The sequence below is a fragment of the Tenrec ecaudatus genome, chromosome 2, assembly GCF_050624435.1.
Source record: "Tenrec ecaudatus isolate mTenEca1 chromosome 2, mTenEca1.hap1, whole genome shotgun sequence".
In the NCBI taxonomy this organism is placed as follows: domain Eukaryota; kingdom Metazoa; phylum Chordata; class Mammalia; order Afrosoricida; family Tenrecidae; genus Tenrec; species Tenrec ecaudatus.
Genome location: NC_134531.1, coordinates 2,707,874 through 2,727,500, shown reverse-complemented (window position 1 = coordinate 2,727,500; position 19,627 = coordinate 2,707,874). Strand labels below are relative to the sequence as shown.

At 53.9% G+C, this 19,627-nt stretch overlaps 1 protein-coding gene across 1 annotated transcript in view; it reads left to right on the top strand.

The window, feature by feature from the left end:
- AHRR (aryl hydrocarbon receptor repressor) overlaps positions 1-19,627 on the top strand; it is a 112,554-nt gene that overhangs the window by 21,601 nt on the left and 71,326 nt on the right. Inside the window, exon 3 of the mRNA XM_075540842.1 lies at positions 4,642-4,823. Coding sequence (XP_075396957.1) covers positions 4,642-4,823 — 182 coding nt within the window. The remainder of the gene's footprint in view (positions 1-4,641; positions 4,824-19,627) is intronic.

Genomic DNA, 19,627 nt, shown 5'->3' with positions numbered 1-19,627 from the left:
ATGGACGGACACTATGGTGGCCACAAGGAGCTCAGCACAGGGACCACTGTGAGGACGGCGCGGTGTTTTGTTCTGTTGTGTGTAAGGCTGCTATGGGTGGGAACCAACTCAGTGGCCAACAGTAACAACAACAGCAACATCAAGCAGCAAGAGGACGGAGTCAAATTCCACCTACAGGGCTCCTGAGGCTGTGCCCGGATGGAAGCAGACTGCCCCATCTTCCTGCCAGGGAGCAGCTGGTGGGTTTGAACCGCCGACCTTTCGGTTGGCAGCTGAGAGCCAACCAGCATGCCACGGGATTCCTGTCTGCATTTGCCCAGGGACCTCCCTGCTGAGCATCATTCACGACAAACATCACTTGCTTTGTATCGCGCTCCCGGGTTTCCTGTTTCTGGAGTTGCATTTCCTGGCCCTGGATTCCTGATGGGAATATTTTCTTCGGATGTCTGCAGTCCATTTGAGGGTCCCTGGGCGCATTGTGTGAGGTGTGGGCTGACGGTCTGTCTTTCGGCCAGTCACCAGCTGGCCTTCCCTTTCTGTTGGGGTCAGCTTGGTAGCTTGGCCCAGGTGAATTGGTTAAGCCCGGAGGGTCTGTCCTGGTCACTGAGCTCCGTGTCCATCTTTGCTCCGATCCCATTCAGCCCTCACGACTGTCACTTTAGATCAGGATTAAAACCAGGAGATTCTCCTTTTTAAAACGTGCCTTTGGTCTTTCTGAGGAGCACAGGTGAAGCAGTTGTGGGTAACACCCTGGGCTGCTAACCACAAGGTCTGCAGTTTGAAACCACCAGCCACTCCGCAGGAGGAAGACGAGGCCTTCTATTCCTGTAAAATGTTGAACTCACTCAAAGCTCCTTCTCGGAAACCCACAGAGGGCCTGACACAGTGGCTGTGGCAGCGGGCTTAACACGACAACAACTGTGAACATGGCACAGGACTGGGCCGCGTTTTGTTCTGTGGCATGTAGGGGGCGCTATGAGTCGGTGGCACCCAATCACCACCACCACCACCACCACATTCTCCCCAGAGCTTCTGGGCTGCTTCACAGAAGATCCCATCACAGAGTTGACCATGCACTCTGTTGGTCACATCATGGGAGAATCTGGGCCCAGCCAAGTTGACTTGTGGTCCAATCATCACGGTGATTCTTGGGCCTCCATGCAGTTGTCCTCCACCAGCTCTGTAGAGCCCCACTGGCCGCTGTCAAGGCACAGGCCCGCTGGAGACTTGAATGAGGTTGCGTCAACTCTGGGCGGTTGCAAGCAGGTTGACTCTGCGGTTGCAAGCAGGCTCGCCAGTGGAGATGGGCGCACTGGTATTCTCGGCATGGTCACTGCTCACGGAAGCACAGTGAACAGTTAAGCACATTGCAAGAACGTCCCCTCAAGGACTAAGGTGTGCCTGGCTCAAGCCATGGCATTTTCAGGTGCCTCAGATGCACGTGAAAATTGGACATCAGATAAGGAAGACTAAAGAAGAATCAATGCATGTGAATCTTGGCGCTGGAGAAAATGCCACGGACTGCCAAAAGAACAAGCAAATCTGTCTTGGAAGAAGGACAGCTAGATTACCCTAGAGGCAAGAATGAGAAGGCTTCGTCTTTTGTAGCTTTGTGTTGTCAGGAGAGACCAGTCCTTGGAGAAGGACATCATGCTTGGTCAAGTAGGGAGGAAGCAAAACATACGAGTCCCTCAAAGAGATGAACTGACACAGTGGTTGCCACAATGAGCTCAGACACAAACACCATGTTGAGGATGGCACAGGACCAGGTGGTGTTCATTCTGTTGAACATGGGTAGCTATGAGTTGAAACTGATCCTCTGGTACCTAACAATGCCTAAGACTTACCGCAGCAATATCTTAGTGTTTCTGGGTAGGGGGTCTTCTATTAGAAGTGTTTGTAGGTGTTTTTGGTTTTCAGAGTACAGGGCTTTTAAAAAATCCTTTCCTTCATCTGGCTCTCTTTTGTTGTTCATAAAGTCGCCATGAACCATAGTCCCACTATTTATATGCACCCACCTACCTGTCCGTCCACCCACTCACCTATCATTCATCCAACTATCCATCCATCCATCCATCCATCCATCCATCCATCCATCCATCCATCCAACCAACTATCCACCAATCCACCTGTCCATCCACCCATTCACCTACCATTCATCCAACCATCAATCCATCCATCCATCCATTCATCTATCCATCCATCTACCCTCCCTCCCAGTCAACGATCCATCCATACAACCATCCTTCCATTCATCTAATCACCCACCCACCTAGCCATCCATCCACTCACCTACCATTCATCCAACCATCCATTGATTCATTCATCCATCCATTCATATACCCATCCACCCTCCCAACCATCCACCCACCCACCCTCCCTCCCAGCCAAACATCCATCCTTCCATTCGTCTATCCATCCACCCACCCAACAATTAATCCACCCACTCACCTACCATTCATCCAACCATCCATTCATTCATCCATCCATCCATTCATATACCCACCCACGCTCCCAACCATCCATCCACCCACCCTCCTTCCCAGCCAACCATCCATTCTTCCATTCGTCTATCCATCCACCCACCCAACAATTCATCTACCCACACACCTACCATTCATCCAACTATCCATTCATCCATCCATTCATCTACCCACCCTCCCATCCATCTGAGCAGGCCGGTTGCTCCGCTAACCTGTGTCATGGGGTGTTGGGTGAGCCCCCTGATCCCCATCCTTCCCCATCACTCTTGCTGGGTCGTCTCTACCTTGGAGATTGGAGCTTCCTCTCTGAGCACTCATACTGCCCCTGGACTTGAGCCCATGTGCTCACATGGCCTCCAGACCCCTTGATACCCTTCTCTCCTGCAGTTGGAGGAGTTCTCAGGCAGCCCACAGGGCTGGGAAGTGGGACGTGGCTGGGGACAGCACCACAGGTGGCAGATATACTGAGAGGTTGAATAAAGAGATCCTTGTTGAGCTCTTCAGATATTTGTCTTAGCAGTGTCACCCTGGGTGCCTGGGGGCGGAAGACCTGAGGGGTGCTCCCCATAACAGACTGGGGGAGACAGGCATGTGGCTTTTGCAGTGAAGGAGACCTGAGCACAGTGGCTAGCACAACCCCCACCTCCTGTATTCTCTGCTATCAGAAGCCAAAATAGAAACACTTTTGGGTACTGGGAGTTCATATGAAGAATTTCAAGAGAATTGGTCAAGAAGGGGGTAGAAAAGAAGCAAAAATATATCCACGAAAAAGGGGAAGGGAAGAAATAAAAAACAACTGAATGGGGGGGCGGGGCTGTGGTTGGGGAGAGGTCCCACACCTGTATGCCAAGGACCACAGCCCTTCCCCAGCCCCCAGATGCTCTCCCCACCCCTGTGTCCTCGAGACAGCCCTCCCAGATTGGTCACCTGCTTTCACAGGAGGACAGCTAGACAGCAGGGCTACAGCCGATCCTGGGACACTGAGCTCCATGGGTGGGGCCTGGGTCAGGTGTGGCCTGAAGCCCACTTCCTGGTGGCTTCATGTCCCCTCCGTTCTTGGGATGAGTTGGTGTCGAGGGTCTGGAAGGTTGTTAAGGGGGTGAGTTGGTGTCCCTGTGTAGCATGTCCGGAGAGTCCAATGCCAGGGGCTCTTGGCGCTAAAGTAATCAGGGAACTCAGGTGCCCATCTGCCCACCTCCGGTAAGGTGATGGGGTCATCCCAGGCCAGGTCCTAGGTGAGGGAAAGCCAGTCTACAGACCAGTACCCCCGCCATCCGGAGCCTCTACGCACTGAACTCAGAGCCCCTCTGGGCGTGGGGCCATCAAGGCCTGAGTCATTGAACCCTTACCCATGCTGTCCCCCAGCTTGAGGGCCAGGGGGCTGAGTCTCAAACGTCAACCTTGTGGAGTGTCTGGGAGTCATAGCAGTGGCCACCCTCTGGACGGGAGCCCCAGGGCCATCGGTGTTGACACTGAGATGAAATTTTAGTTTTTCCTAATGGGTTTGGTTTTGTTTCAACATCGAAGAACCCGTGAAAGCAGCTGAGGTGTGGTGGCATTTACACATCTGCTCTTCAGCCTCACAGCCCAGGGCAGGTGCCGCCCCCTCCAGCTGGCAGGGTGGGAGCCTGAGTCCCATGCAGGGAGGGCCAGGTGGATCCCATGCCATGGCCTCACCCCACTGGAGTCTCTGTTTTTCTATGTTGTACCCACCCCCTAAGATGGAGCTGCTGGGTCTTGGTGGTCCTCCCTCCTGGGGTGCACATCCTTCGTCCCATCCATGTTTCCCCAGACTCCCTCCCCCACAGCAGCGCAGCATCCAGAGGGCGGTCCCCACTGTGAGTCCATGGGCCATGGGGTCTGTCTTGTCATTGGGTCCGTCCCACCATGGGATAATGGTGTCCATTGGGCCTGTGGTACCTGTAGGGCTGTCCTGACATGCGTGCGGCCTGTCATGCCCGTGGGATCTGTCCCACCATGAGGTCCGTCTCACCATTGGACCTGTCCCACCACAGTGTCCATCTGCCATGGGGTCCCTGGGATCTGTGGAGTTCGTGGCCATCTTGGGATCAGTTCTTCCATGGGGTCCCTTCTGCGGTGGGGCCTGCAGCACGCAGTAGGGGATCCGCAGTCTGACACAGGCCCACTATCTTCACAGGAGGCCAGCTTCAGCATCTGAGAAGTCCAATCCGTCCAAGCGGCACCGGGACCGCCTCAACGCAGAGCTGGACCACCTGGCCAGCCTGCTCCCATTTCCGCCGGACATCATCTCCAAACTGGACAAGCTCTCCGTCCTGCGCCTTAGCGTCAGCTACCTCAGGGTCAAGAGCTTCTTCCAAGGTAGGCTGGTGCTGGGGCCAGGTCTGGGAATGTCCCTGGCTTTCCCAGCCCCTCAGCCTGTGTCTGTGAATGGGGCCGTGCCCCTTCTGCTTGGGGTGCTGTTGGGATGAGCCAGATTCCTGAGGCCAGGAAGTGAGAGGGATTCAGACTGTGGGAGGGGGAGCCAGCGTCCAGCTGCTGATCCCTGAGTAGCTGCCCACCCCCGCCCTGGGAGTCCTGGGGCAGTAGCAGTGTTTGGGTCTCTGTTGCCCTAGCTGAGTCCATTGAGGAAAAATCGGGTCCCTCCTTCACCTGGAGTGAGTTTGAGTGTTGAGCCTCCAGGATCCTGGGCTGACACCTTTTGGGGCCAAGCTGATGAGAATGATGGGTGCCATGAGGAGGTGGGCCCCACCTGGGGGTTCAGAGCCAGCCCCTCCCTGGGGCTGCACAGAGGGGTGGCAGGGGTGGGTGGACACATGGCCATGCCCAGAACCAGTTCCACACCTGGGTGGCTTTTTAGGTGACAGCTGGAGGCAGTCCTTGGGCAGCCGTGTGTAGCCGTGGCCTTCTCAACCTCCACTCTGTGGGTGGGGACCCCTGGCTCCTAATGGGGCTCAGTAACCACCCGGCCGGCCTCATGGACCGGGGTTCCACCATCTGGCTTTGGAGGCCCAGGTGATGTGCTAGGCTGGAGCCTAAGTAGGAACTGGGCACTGGACCCAGAAAATGGTGCTCCTGCTGTTGGGACCTGGGGCCCACGGGTGAGCAGATGCCAGATGAGGTACAGGTGACCTCCTGTGCCTCTCCTTGTGTCTGTGGGGCCTACCTGGGGTCATGGCAGAACAAACCACCCATTTCAAGGTCAGTGGGGTCTGGGCCTGGTGACCAGAAAGTGCCAGAACGGAGCCTCGTGCCAGGAAGTAACTGAACAATGCCTGATATGTGAAGGATGTTGGCACAGCCTCTGGTGTCTAGAAGGTGTCAGAAGAGGGCGTGGTGTGTTGGTGCTGAAACAATGTCTGATATGTAGGAGGTACTAGAACAGGCGGGGGTAACTAGAAGGTGCTTGTGTGAGGCTGGGTTGTCTAGCGAAACAAAACCAGAGACACTCATGTATGTGCAGGAAAGAGCTTGATAACAGGAAGCAGTTTTATGCCGAGAAGGTCTCAGCCCAGTCCAGGGGCCCAGTGCTGGCTGGTCCCCTCTTTAGACTCGTAGCTGTAGATCGATGGCACAGAATGGTGAAACAAAGATCACAGGCCAGTGGGCGCGGAGTCGTGTGGATGCCAGGTCTGAGAGTTCGGGTGAACTAGAGAAACAAATTCATAGACACTCACATGTGTGTAAGAAAGAGCTTTATATGCAAGAGTAATTGTATATTGAGAAAACATCTCAGCCCAGCCCAGATCAAGTCCATAAGTCCAATATTAGCCGACATGTCCAATCCCAGTCTGTAAGTTCCTTTTCAGACTCACGCAACACATGCGAGAATACAGGAAGATCCCAGGCCAGTGGGTGGAAAGCCTTGTGGATCCAGTGGCGGTGGAAGCATCTCAACACTGGTGTGGGTCCCCACATGGCTCCTCCAGCTCCAGGGCTCTGGCTCCTTCAGTGTAGCTCCATGTGTCTTATCAGCAGGAAGACAGAGCAGAGAGTGTGGGTCTGGGCTCCAGTGAGCTGCTTATCTCTGTAGCGCCTCCAAATGAGCTCCTCAAGCTGTGATCTGCTTGACAGGCGACACTCCACCCCTTCACTCTTAATAGTCTCAGGTTGACACCAGATGATGTGATGACCAGGTCAGCGGAAGCACGGCAGAGTGCCGACAACTCTCAGGGGATGGCCCACATGGGTCCCCATGAGGAGGAAGGTGAAGGGCCAGAAGAGGGGAGACATGTTCCTAGTGCCTCTCTTATGAAAAGGCCACACTCCCAAGGAGGCATCACCAGGATACCACCCAATTGACTGGTTGGACTCCATTCCGACACCTTCACACAGGGTCCAGTTGGCAATCAATCTAAGCGCCACCGGCTGGAACAATGCCTGGTCCGTGGCACGTGCTGGGACAGGGCTTGTATCTAGAAGGTATGAGAAGAGAGCCTGCAGTGCTAGGACAGACCCCACGTATAAACAGAGCACAACCACAACCAAGCCCACTGCCATCACGTTGCTTCTAACTCAGGGCAACCCCAGGGAATAGAGTTCCTGAGGCTGTAAGTCTTTACCGCAGCGAACTTCATGTCCCACGACTCCACCAGGGCTCCTCACCTGATATCTAGCAAGCACAGAAATGGTGCCTGGGAACGTCCCGGAGCAGGACCTGGGCTCTAGAAGGGGCTGGAACACAGCCCAGTATCTATAGGATGCTGGAAGGAAGCCTGCTGCCGAGAAGGGGCTCAGTGATGTCTGATGGGTGAAGGGATGGTCGCAGGACAGTAGAAGACTCATGGGTCCTGCGCCCGAGCCTGGTGGCCCAGCTGGGGAGGACGGTGGGGCAAACAAGCTCAGGCTGTTTGACCGCAGAGGGGCCACGACTTCACCCACATCGGTTCTGGGCGCACAGGGGTGTGAGCAGTGAGAGGATGAGGTTGCCCATGCAATAGCGTCTGCAGCTGAGTGTCACCCTCGTCAGGGCAGGGAGGTGGTTGCTTCCTGCAGGCACTCAGGGAGAAGCCTGTGACAGCGTCTTCACGGAGAGGCGCCTCAGTTTCTGGGCCAGGTGTGCTGGAGCTGCAGATGTGAGTGTGTCTGGGTGATGATCTTATGGTGTCCCGCCACCCCACCTCCCCAGTGGTTGTGGAAGGGCCAAAAGCATTGGTGGGGAGATGGCGGTGCTGGGGACATGGGGGTGGGGGGCAGGGAGGAAGAAAGAGGGGATGAGGTGGGGGTGGGTAGAGAGGGGTGCTGGGCACTGGCTCTGAGCTCCAGTGACGCTGCAGACCCTGCCACCATCACGGGTTGCGCCCGCCTCAGCTCCCACACACGAGGTCTGTCTTTCTGTCTCTCCTCATGCCCCACACGGGATGGGAGCCTGACTGTGCCAGGGCTTGGGGCTCTGCTCCCGTCTGTCTTTGCTCAGGACAGGTGACGGAGTGCCTCCTGAGGATGGGGACTCTATGGCTTCCAGGTGCAGCAGTTTGGGGCAGGGAGGAGGAGAGCCTGACTTTCAGAACTGATTCCAGAGCAGAATCTTTCTGACTTCTCAATCCAAGTGTCAGACAGGAGTGTTCCGAACATCCTCAGTCAATGGTGCTAAGATGGTGTTGGATAGTCTGTCGTGTCATGTCATCCTCTGCGGTGGAGGTGGGGGGCAGGGAGACAGTAGTCACTTGTATTGGCATAAACCATTGCAACTTTGGGGGAAGATAATTGGCAGACAAATCAAGAGAACTCCAGAAAGATGTTTCTTGTGTGGATCATACGAACTATGGGTACCATGGTGAACAATGGGAATTCCAGAACACTTCATACAGAACCTGTACAGAGACCAAGAGGCAGTCCTTCGAAAAGAACAGCAGGGTATAAAAACCATGAAAGGAGTGAGTCCTTTCACCATCCTGTTCATCTGTACGTTATGCAAGGAATCCAGGAATCTGGACTATGTGAAGAAGACCACAGCATCAGGATTGGAGGAAGGCTCGTTAACCGCCTGTGATATGCAGATGACACGCCTTGCTTGCTGCACGTGAAGAGGACTTGAAGCCCTTGCTGATGAAGATCAAGATACAGCTTCAAGTGTGGATTGTACCTCAACAGAAAGGTATCACCGGACCAACAAGCACCATCGTGATGAATGGAGAAAAGATTGAAGTCGTCAAGGGTTTCATTGGACTCTGACCCCCAACCACCAACGCCCATGGAAACAGCAGTCAAGAAACCCACGGCATATCTGCTGCACAGGGTGCGAAAGTGTTTAGCAAAGTGTCAGAGATCAGAGATGTCCCGTTGAGGACCGTGGCACACCTGAGCCACGCCGTGGCATCCTCGTTCGCTTCCTGCGCGTGTGAAAGCGAGACAATGGAAAAGGAAGACTGAGGGAGAGTGGATGCCTTTGGACGATGGCGGTGGCAAAGACTGGTCAGTGCCTTGCAGTGGACTCCAGGCTCTGTTAGGAGAAACACAGCAGGGGCGTTCTTCAGAAGCAAGGACCGCCATCTTTGCTTCAGGATCCCCATCCTTTTCAGGAGTGTTCCAGTTGATCTCAGCCTGCAGACCTTGGCCATAGTATCAGGAGGAGCCAGTCCATGGAGGATGGCCGGCATCCTCTCGGTACAGGAGAGGGCCAGCAACGAATAGGAAGACCTAACAATGCAAACCACTATCGAGGGTCGCCGTTCAGCCGGGCTGTGGAGAAACTGGAACCCTCATTACTCGGGGTGACTGAAACGGTGGGTCCCTGTGGCTAGCAGTTTGGTGGTTCCTCAACAAGTGACGCAGGAGAGTGCCCCGAGTCCCAGCCATTGTACCCCTAGGTGGTTGCCCAAGAGGAGCGAGACGGAGAGCCAGACCCTGGGACCCCGTGTTTGCAGCACGATGAGTTACTCACAGCAGTTGAAAGGTGGCCCACCCCAGCTCAGTTTGCCCATCAGCACAGATGGCCCATCCACCATGGGACGATTATCAGAGAGAGATGCAGCTTGGATGCAGGTTACCACATGGCTGGACCTTGAAACCTGTGAGAGTGAAAGCTGTCAGTTACTGAAAAACACATCTTGTAAGGTCTCACGCAGGCTGGGTTGGGGCTGCCCTGAGCTGAAGGTGTCCTTAATTCCCCTTCCTCACCCCGACTCACAGATGCGGACCAGGTCCCCTGGTGTCTCGGTGACAAATGCCACATGTGGGTGGCTTAAGGAACAGAGATTCGCCGTCACATTCTGGATCTGTCTGAGATCGGAGTGTGTCCATGCCTTCTGAGGCTCTGGGAGAAGAGCAGTCCCCTGGCTCCTGACTCGGGATGGCCGCTGATCCTGGTGCTCCCAGGCTTGCAGAAGTATCTGCTCCCCTGTCACCTGGCCGTCCTTCCTCTCAATCCCTGTGTCCCCTCTCTCTTACAAAGCCCCATCCGGATGACATCAGGACCCACCCTACTCCATTTGACAGGATCCTATTTCCAAACAAGGTGGCCAAAGGAGCCAGGAATCGCATCCACAGATGGGGAAAGAGACCAGGCTGCCTCCTCTCTGCCCAGCAAGGTGCCATCACTGCAGGACTTGGGGGGTGAGCCCAGCAGGGTGAGCCCAGCAGGGTGACACTGCCGGGTCCACCCTGTGCCTGGCCCTTTTGAGCTTTGGAAAAGACATAAGCAGAGGGTTTCCATCTTCCCACTGAGTCCACACCTTCCAGGGATGGGGCTACCGTCCCACGCTGGAGGCAGGTGGGGTGTTCTTTCCCACACCTGCCCGAGGCTTACCCGGTGAGGCTCACCTGGTGCAGGAGCAGAGTGTCTTCCTCGAACACAGGCTTCGAGATGGCTACCTTCTGCGATCAGGGCTGTGTGTGGCGCATGATGGTCCTGTCACCCGTTCCAGCTAGGACGCCCAAGTTGGTGACTTCAGGAAGGACGTTCACTGGATAACTCACACATCTGACTGTGGCCTGGGGGAAGGTCAGCAGAGGTGGTCATTGCTTTCGCATTTGACACATCACACACCTTCTGCTTCAACTCATCCACCGTGACCCCTTGACGCGAAGTCACTTAACTCACTTCCTCCTTGTGTTTCTGGTCTCCATTCCCTCGTCCTTCATAACCCTTCTCAACATGTCCTGCGGCCCTGCCGCCCCCTTGATCTCCCGTGATTGATCCCCAGAGGGACGCTTGTCTCGCTGGGGTTATTGCTCACCTTGTAGAGCATCCTGTCGTTTGGCTGAAAATGGACCTTTTTGAGGGAGTTCTGCAAATGTTCCTGAATTCAGTCCAGCAAGGACAACTGGATCTTAATCTATGCTTCCGGACTCAGACGCAGATGAGCTGATTTCATGAAAACTTCCATAAAAAGTCACCTTTGGGAAGGACACAGCGTGGAAAGTTTCACCCTCCGAGGGGACCACGTCCGAGCTTGTGCTTGTTATGTGCATTTCGGTGCTGTCTCCATGGGCTTCCAAACGTCAGTGGAATTACTTTTTGTGTACGGAGAGGGGCTGGCGCTGCTCAGTGATAAAGCCTGTCTTGGCTTGTGCCCACTCCCAGTGGGTCCCAGTAGGTGCCATCTAGTCTGCTCTTGGTCACGGCCCCCCTGATGCACCACAGAACAAAGCAGTGCCTGGCCCCGCACCATCCTCGCTGTCAGCGCTATGTTGGGGCCCATTGTTGCCGCCACGGTGTCAGTCCATCTCCCTGAGAGTCTTCCCCTTCCCCTGCGCCTCCACTTCACCAAGCAGGATGTCCTGCTCCAGGGCCTGGTCCCTCCTGACAACATGGCCAACGTACGTGGCCAGTCTCCCCATCCTCACTTGTTAGGTGCATTCTGGCTGCGTTTGCTGGAATTTTCCATCCCTCTCAGCTTTGCTATGCACACGAGGGGAGAGACAGGGTGGATGGAAGGAGGAGGAAGGGTGCCACCTTGAGCAATACAAGGGACCCAGGAGAGTGGGCCTGGGGGAGCATCCACCACTCCTGCTGTGAGGCCGGCACGGCGCACACTCAGTGGGGCAGGCGGGGCCCATGGGTTTACTGCAGGGCTTGGGCTGGGCATGGAGCCTTGTATGTTGCCAACAAAACAGCACATCCGAACATCAAAGCAGGGTGCCCTTGGGCACCCCACCATTCCTCCAGAAGCCAGTCCCCAGTGTCCCCACCCCCAGTCTTCAGGTCTGGTCAGCGCAGGCTCCCTCTCCAGCTTTGTTTTCTCCTGTGCGTTTAGCTGGGGTCCTGTCCCTCCGTGCCCAGGTGCAGGGAGACAAGGAACAAAGGAAACATGATAGACTGAAAGGCGGAGTCCTTTGGGGGAATCTCAAGCGCCACAACAATGTTATGGCATGAGGGCACCCCACTTCTCCTGCATCCATGGATGGTGCTCTGTGCTGCACAGACATGAACCCAAGGCCTCAGCGATGACCGGTGGGCCTTCAGACCACTCGAAAGCACTGGCCCCAAGCTCACCCTCTGTCTAGGGCCACCTCGCTAGGGTGCCAGCCAGCGACTCTCTGTGTGCGGGCTGAGCTGGGCGAAACCAGACTCCAGGCCCACAGCAGGGGACTCAAAGCCAGGACTCATTGTGAGCCTGTGGGGCAGGAAGGGACTGTTCCCTTGGGCTCCCGGGTCTGCCTTTGGCCCCAGGTCTGCCGTGTCGGCGAGCACGGATTCCTGGTCCCAGCACGATGAGGTCTTTGATGGCATCAAGCGCCGTGAGGAGAGCTGGGAGCTGTTACGGATTTCCTCTGGAACCTTCCCACATCCCATGGGACAGGTCATGGGATTGTCCCGCTCACTCTCTGGAGCCCCTTCGTCTGTGCCCTGGGTTCCCCGCCATCTGTCGGCATGGCGTCTCCTGTGCGCTTTCTCTTTCCGTGCACTGACCAGTCGGATCGTAATGGGATTTTAAGGAAAACACCAAAGGCATGCCCTGCCCTGCCGCCGCCCCACCCCCAGCGCCACCATGACTTTTGGTTTTGCTCTCTTCAAAAAGAGTTTTTGAACTTCAGTCTTGCCACAGAATTGCTTTTCCTTCTGCTTTCTTGAAACGTAGCGAGAAGTCCCGAATGGCTCGCTGATGAAGCCAGATGTTTCAGACCCTGCGAGAACGCGAGCTGTAATGTGGGACCCATACACAGCCCTCGAGGGCCGTCCCCCAAGAGCGAGTGTGGGCTGCATCTTCGTTACAGCGTGGGACGCTGAGGGAAGGGGCCGGCTGCGTGGCCAGCTGCCTGAGGGCGGCCTCAGGAGGTGCTGGGGAGAGCCTAGCCACTGGAGAGGTTGGTGCCGGCTGGCCGCTGAGCTTGGAGCCACCACCTCCTCTCGCTGGCTGGAAGAAAAATCCCCCCCCACCCCGCCTTGCCCCGTGGTTCTATTTAAGCTGTATCAAAGTGTGAAATCTGTAAGGCTTGGCTGGTGCCTTTTGGAAAATCTGGAAATTCTTTCTGTAGAAAATGCAGCCGCTTCATGCAATATGCATCTTGGCACGGGATCTAATTGTTTAAACAGCATGTTTGCATGAAATGAGCGTGTTTATTTATACTCTTGCCTTTTTTTCTTGCCGAAGGGAATTCGGTCCTTTGAATGCCACTCTGAAACACTCTCTCTCCAGGCTGGGCTGTGCCTTTCAGCGTTTCCAGGGCTCACACCTGCCCAGAAGGTCCCTACTCGGACCCTGTCCCCTCCCCTCCCCTCCAGGACACACGTAGCTTGTCACACTTAGCATACACTCTTCGCTCCAGGGTCCAAGTCCCCAGCCTGCCCCTCTGCAGTCTCTGTCCTGATTCTGATGCCTCCCTCACACAGCAGTCACATGCTAGTGCATACTCAGACCCACATGTACACTCACACGTGCACACGCTCATACACACGATGTACACTAACATACCCACAGACACACATGCACACTCACATGCATACTAATATACACCCACACTCAGATACATGTACACTCACACGTGCACACTCTCACACTTGGCACACACTCATGCAAATGAACACTCACATACACGTACACCAACACATGCACACAATCACACTTTGGCACCCACTTGGATGCACACTCACAAAATACACATACACCACTCTCATGCACATGTACGTGCACATACATGCTTATGGGTGCGCTCACACACATAGATGTGCTTACGTATTTTTACACTCACTCAAAAAGCTCAACTCACTGTCATCGAGTCAATTCCACCTCATAGCCACCCTTCTACGACAGGGCAGAGCTGCCCTTGTGGGTTCCTGAGACTGTCACCCCTTACAGCCGTGGAAAGCCTCCTCTCTCTCTCTCAGAGCAGTTGGTGTTTCAGAACAGCTGACCTCCTGGTAATCAGCCCAACATGTAATCTACGACGTCCACACACACTTCTCTATTTGGTCACGCAAAGATAGACACTCATCCTCACAGGTACGCTTACACGTGCTCATGCCTACACACACACGCATGTCCTTATTCTCGAGTGCACCCACCCATCTTACATACACTTCCGCACAGGAGCCAGAGAGGACAGCTCTGCACTTCTTCCTCTCCAGACCCCTGGCTCCACCTGGCTTTGTCTGCACTAGAGCAGTGCAGGTTGGTCGTGGGAGGATGCATATATGACAAGGCCTTGGACAGCAAGTGTTGGGTGCAAGGATACAAATGGTACATCTGTGGGTGCTGAAGTTCAGAGGTGCAGGAATTCAGGTCTTGGGGTATTGCTATGGTTGTTAGGTACTGTGTTAGTCCGGGTAGACTAGAGAAACAAATCCATAGACACTCGTATGTGTATAAGAAAGAGCGTTATATACAAGAGCAGTTGAATATCAAGAAAATATCCCAGCCCAGTCCAGATCAAGTCCACAAGTATAGGATTAGCTCATATGCCCAATACCAATCTATAAATTTCTCTTCAGACTCATGAAATACATGCAGCATGCCAAAATGCAAGAAGATCACAGGCCAGTGGGTGGGAAGTCTTGTGGATCCAGTGGAGTTGCAAGGATCTCAGTGCTGGCAGGGTCTCCCTGTGGCTTCTCTGGCTCCAGAGGTCTGGCTCCATCAGTTTCTCTCCATGTGTCTTCTCCACAGGGATGTCTCACAGGGAGTGAGCATGTGTCCTGCCTCCAGCTAGCTATTTATCTCCTTAGCGCCTCCAGATGAGGTCATCAAGCTACTACCTACTTGACAGGCTAGACTCCGCCCTTTCACTCTGAATCCTCAAACTGATACCAGATTAAGTAACTACCACAGATGCCTTTGAATTGGTTCCAACCCATAGCAAATTTATAAACCACGAACACTGCCCATTCCTGCGCCATCCTCACAATCGTTCCTAGGCCTGAGCTCATTGTGGCAGCCACTGTCCCAGTCCATCTTCTTGAGGGCCTCCTCTTTTGCTGCCCTTCCACGTTACCAAACACGATGTACTTCTTTGGAGACTGGTCCTCCTGACCACATGTCCATTGTATGTAAGATGCAGTCTCGCCATCCTTGCCTCTACAGACAAATGCGGCTCTACTTCTTCCAGACAGACTTGGCTGTCCCTTTGGCAGCCCATGGTAGTTTCAATGTTCTCCAGCATCATAATTCAAAGGCATCAATTCTTCTTCAGTCTTCCCTATTCCATGTCCAACTTTCACATGCACATGAGGCAACTGAAAATACCATGGCTGGGGTCAGACACACCTTAGTCCTCAAAGTAACATCCTTGCTCTTCAATACTCTAAAGAGGTCTAAAAAATGCTGCCAACCAAGAATCTTTTACCCAGCAAAATTATTCCCAAAATATGAGATAGATAAAAGAATATCTCTAGACAAGAAATTAAATTTGTAAAAACAAGACAAGCATTATATTAAAAAAGACACTAAAGTGAACACTTTGGACAGAGAATCCGCAATAGCGGCAGACCCATCTGAGAGTAACATCCAAGAAGACAACATCCACCCAGAGATCAACACATTGAAAACAGTATTCATTCAGTTCGAGTGTACATGTTAAGATTCTCTAGAATAGACCACATTAGGTCACAAAACAAGCTTTAATAAATTTTAATATATTGAGCTTCTACACTCCATATTTTCACACCATAATCCTTTAAAACAACACTAGAAAGAACAAGCACAACAGGTAGGCTGCCTTCCTGGCCCATGGAGGCAAAGGTCAAGGGATCACGTGACCGAGAGACTAAGGACCATGGAGAGTCTTGGTTACCACGTGACTGAGAGGTTGAGACTCAGAGAGACTTGACTGAAGGCTGAGGAACCCACGCATGTATCCGTGCTGTTTGCTGATCCTAACTTGTGGTAACCGATTGGCTTCCCTAATAAACCCCCTTATTTGTGAAAAAAGAAAGAGAGGTCTTTGCAGCACTTACCTAATGCAACCCATCTTTTGGTTCTGGACTGCTGTGTCCATGAGCATTGAATGTGGATCCAAGTATTCTGTGGATCGTTCTTTAGAATGGGCACAGAGATGGATTTCTTTCAATCAGTTGACCAAGTCGCCGCCTTCCAAATTTCCTGACCTAGATGAGTCAGTGCTTCCAGAGCGTCATCAGTTTGTTGAAACAGTTCAAGGGGGATTCCATCAATTCCCGGAACCTTGATTTGGCCGACGCTTTCAGTGCAGCTTGAACTTCTTCCTGCAGGACCATTGGTTCCTGCTCAGATGCTAGCTCTTGAAATGGCGGGATGTTGACTGGTTCTTTTGGGTACAGTGACTCTGCATTCTCCCCATCATCTTCGGATGCTTCCTGTACCATTCAATATTTTACCCATGGAATCTTTCAGTATTGCAACTTGAAGCTCGGATTTTTCCCCTGAGTTCTTTCAGGGTAAGATATGCCAAGTGTGTCCTTCCCTTTTGGTTTCTAACTCTAGGTCTTTGCACATCTCATTATAATGTGTGACTCTGTCTTCTCTAGCTTCCCTCAGAAATAGTCTGTTCAGCTCTCTGAATTCTTCGTTTCTTCCATTTGCATTCGCTACGCTACAATTAAGAGCAAGTTTCAGAGTCTCTTCTGACATCCACTTTGACGTTTTCTTTCCTGTCTTTTTAATGACCTTTTGCTTTCTTCATGAATAATGGTCTTGATAACATTCCACAACTCAGCAGGTCTTCTGTCATTAGGGTTTAGTGCTTCCGATCTGTTCTTGGGATGTTCTGGAAATTCAGGTGGGATAGACTCAAGGTCGTATCTGGCTCTTATGGACGTGTTTTAAGTTTCTTCAGCTTTATCCCAAGTAATCGGTGCTCTGCTCTGCAGTCAGCCCTTGGCCTGGTTTGAGCTGCTCCTATTGAGCTTCTCCATCCTGTCTTCCCACAGGTGTAGTCAATTTAATCTCTATGGATTCTACCTGGAGATATCCAGATTTGTTTTGTGTTGTTGAAAGAGGTATTTGCCATGAACACGTCGTTGGTCTTTCGAAATTCTATCATGTGGTCTCCAGGCTTCGTTTCCATCACCTAGTCAGCCCACATTTCCCAAGTGCTGTTCTTTCCTCTGTTTCCAATGTTTGCATATGAGTCGCCAGTACTTATCACTGCATGTCGACTGCATGTTTGATCCAGTTCCCCCTGAAGCCATTGGTAAAGTTCCTCAATTTCCTCACCACTCACTTTTGTGGCTGGGGCATTCTTTTGAATAATAGGTATTCAGATTGGGTTTCTCGAAGGTGGGTAGACACAGACAGTTCTGTACGTCATTATTGATTTTGCAATGTCCGTTTTATCGACCCCAATGTCACGCCGTTCCTCTTGATTGTGTCATTCCCGGCCTAGTCAATGGCATGATTTTCTGATTCAAGATGGCGAATGCCAGTCTATGTCAGCTCCCTGAAGCCTGGGATATCGATCTTTATGCGTTCCATCTCATTTTTGACCACTTGCAAATTTCCTCAATCCGTATTTCGCACCTTCCAAGGTCCAATCATTTGCAGATGTTTGCAACTGTCTCTTCATACCTGGAGTCACGTGCCACGCTCCACAAATGCAGACCCTGACACTCCCACCTACGCGGGCTTTCCTCCACTCATCACGCCACCGTGGCGACTCAACTCTGAGAAAGCAGCTCCTCCGCAGGCACAACTGGAGTGGCCTCCGACCCGAGGGGCCCACTCTGGCACCGTTTGGGGCAATGTTCTTTTTCCATTCATGAGGCTTTCCGTGTCTGACGGTGTTTGGAAACTGGGCATCAGGTTTTCAGCGGCTTCTTCCTCTGAAGCGGGCAGCCGACTCCCTCATTGTCGGTTCTTCCTCTGGAAGCTCCGCTGAAACTTGAAGACCCTGCTGGCCTTTGCCATACCGGTGCCCAGCATCACGCAAGCCACCACCATATGACAAATTGACAGAGAGTGGTCTTGGGGTGCTAGGGCGCATATGGGGCCCATGGTGCCGATGTTGGGAGACGGGAGGGCACAGATGGGGCTGGGGGTGCAGTGGAGGGGTGAGGGGCACTACTGGACCCTGTGCACCTCCATCAGGGCTGGGAGGGTGGAACTCTCCCATGTGTCCACTTGCACACCGGGTGGATCCCAGGGCCATGGTCACAGCGTGGGGCCAGAGGCGGCTGCTCTTCATCCGGGTGGATGAGGCAAGGAGAGCAGTGGGCATTCTGGAAGGAAGACGTGAGGGCGGCACCGGGTGGCTGTGAGGACATGTACCCAGCCCTCCCCCAGTCCCTGCAGGTGCACGGGGCTGGCACACACAGGGAGGCCTCCTGAGGCTCCCAGTCCCGCCCACATGGACAGTGTTTCAGGGGCTTTAAGTGAGAGAGCTTCCTGGACCTGACCTCTGAGGGCAGGGGTGCTCCAGGTGTGCTCCCTTCTCATCATCCCGGTCACCCTTGCCCAAGATAAAGGGCTGCCCAGTGTCCTCTACCCCATGAACCACCTCCCATGCCATGTCCTCTAAGCTCATGCAACAAACCTCACCCCATGTCCTCCATGCCCCTTCATGTACACGTCATTCCATGACCTTAACTCCCTCCCCACAGAGCACACCCCACTTCATGTCCTCTACCCCCACTCCATGCACACACCCCAGTCCAGGGAACCTTTTCTCTTGTCCTATGTGTACCATGTTTGAATCGGGACGAGGGTAGAACCTACAACTGAGCCCGACTAAGTCCTCCCACAGACCTTGCTGTCCATTCCTGTAGACCTCACTGCCCTCCCTGGGCCTCTCTGCCCCCACCCCAAGACCTCACAGATCTGGGACCTCACTGACCCCATAGCCCTGCCCCCTTGGAGCTCGCTCTCCCCCACCTCCTTGCCCCCTTGGAACTCACTGACCTCATCTCCCTGCCCCCTGTGACCTCACTGCCCCACCTCCCTGCCCCCTATAACCTCACTGACCCCTACCTCCCTGCCCCCTGTGACCTCATTGACCCCCCACCCCCTGACCCCTGTGACTGCAGTGACTCTCACTTCCCTGACCCCTGTAACCCCCCTGGCCCTACCTCTCTGTCCCCTGTGACCTCACTGACCCCACCTCCCTGTCCCCTGTGGTGGCACTGACTGGTCCCTAGGGATGGTGGGGCTCTGGTGACTTCCTTCCCTCTGCCTTCTCCTTTCCTCCACATCTTCCACCTGCTCCCAGAAGGGCACCGTCCCCAGGACACCCACACGGCACTGCCCTAGGTCCCTTCTCTTTGGCTACCCCCAGCGACCATGGTGGGAGTGAGGAATCATGCCATGAGTTCTTCCCTGACACAGTATTGGAGGTAGAGACTGGGGAGGGTGCCCGAATGCCCACCAGTGGAGCCTGGCTCCGAGTCTGTTTGTGGCTCCCACAGCCCCTTCCTATCTGTCCTGCCCAAGGAACACACTGGACTCCCTGCTGAGTTCGCCCATGTTGAGGGTGAGACCTGGGAGTCAAGAAGAGCAGAGAGTGAGTCAGGAGGAGGCCTGCAGGTGATGGGGGAGTCCCCAAGGGGATGGGGAGTTCCCTGGAAGGCATGGTGGGGGGGCTGGGGTAATAAGGAGATCCCCCAGAGGTCATGAGATGTGATGGGGGGATATAATGTGAGAACTCGCCCCCCCCCTCCCCGGACATGATGCAGGAGACCAGCAGTGGTGAGGGCCCCAGAGAAGCTGTGGGAGTTGGGAGATCATGTGGGAGACCTCAGAGGGAATGAAGGCCCCAGAGGTGGGGGTGGGCTCTGGCGGTCACGGGGTACCCCTAGCAGTGAGGAGGACCCCAGAGGT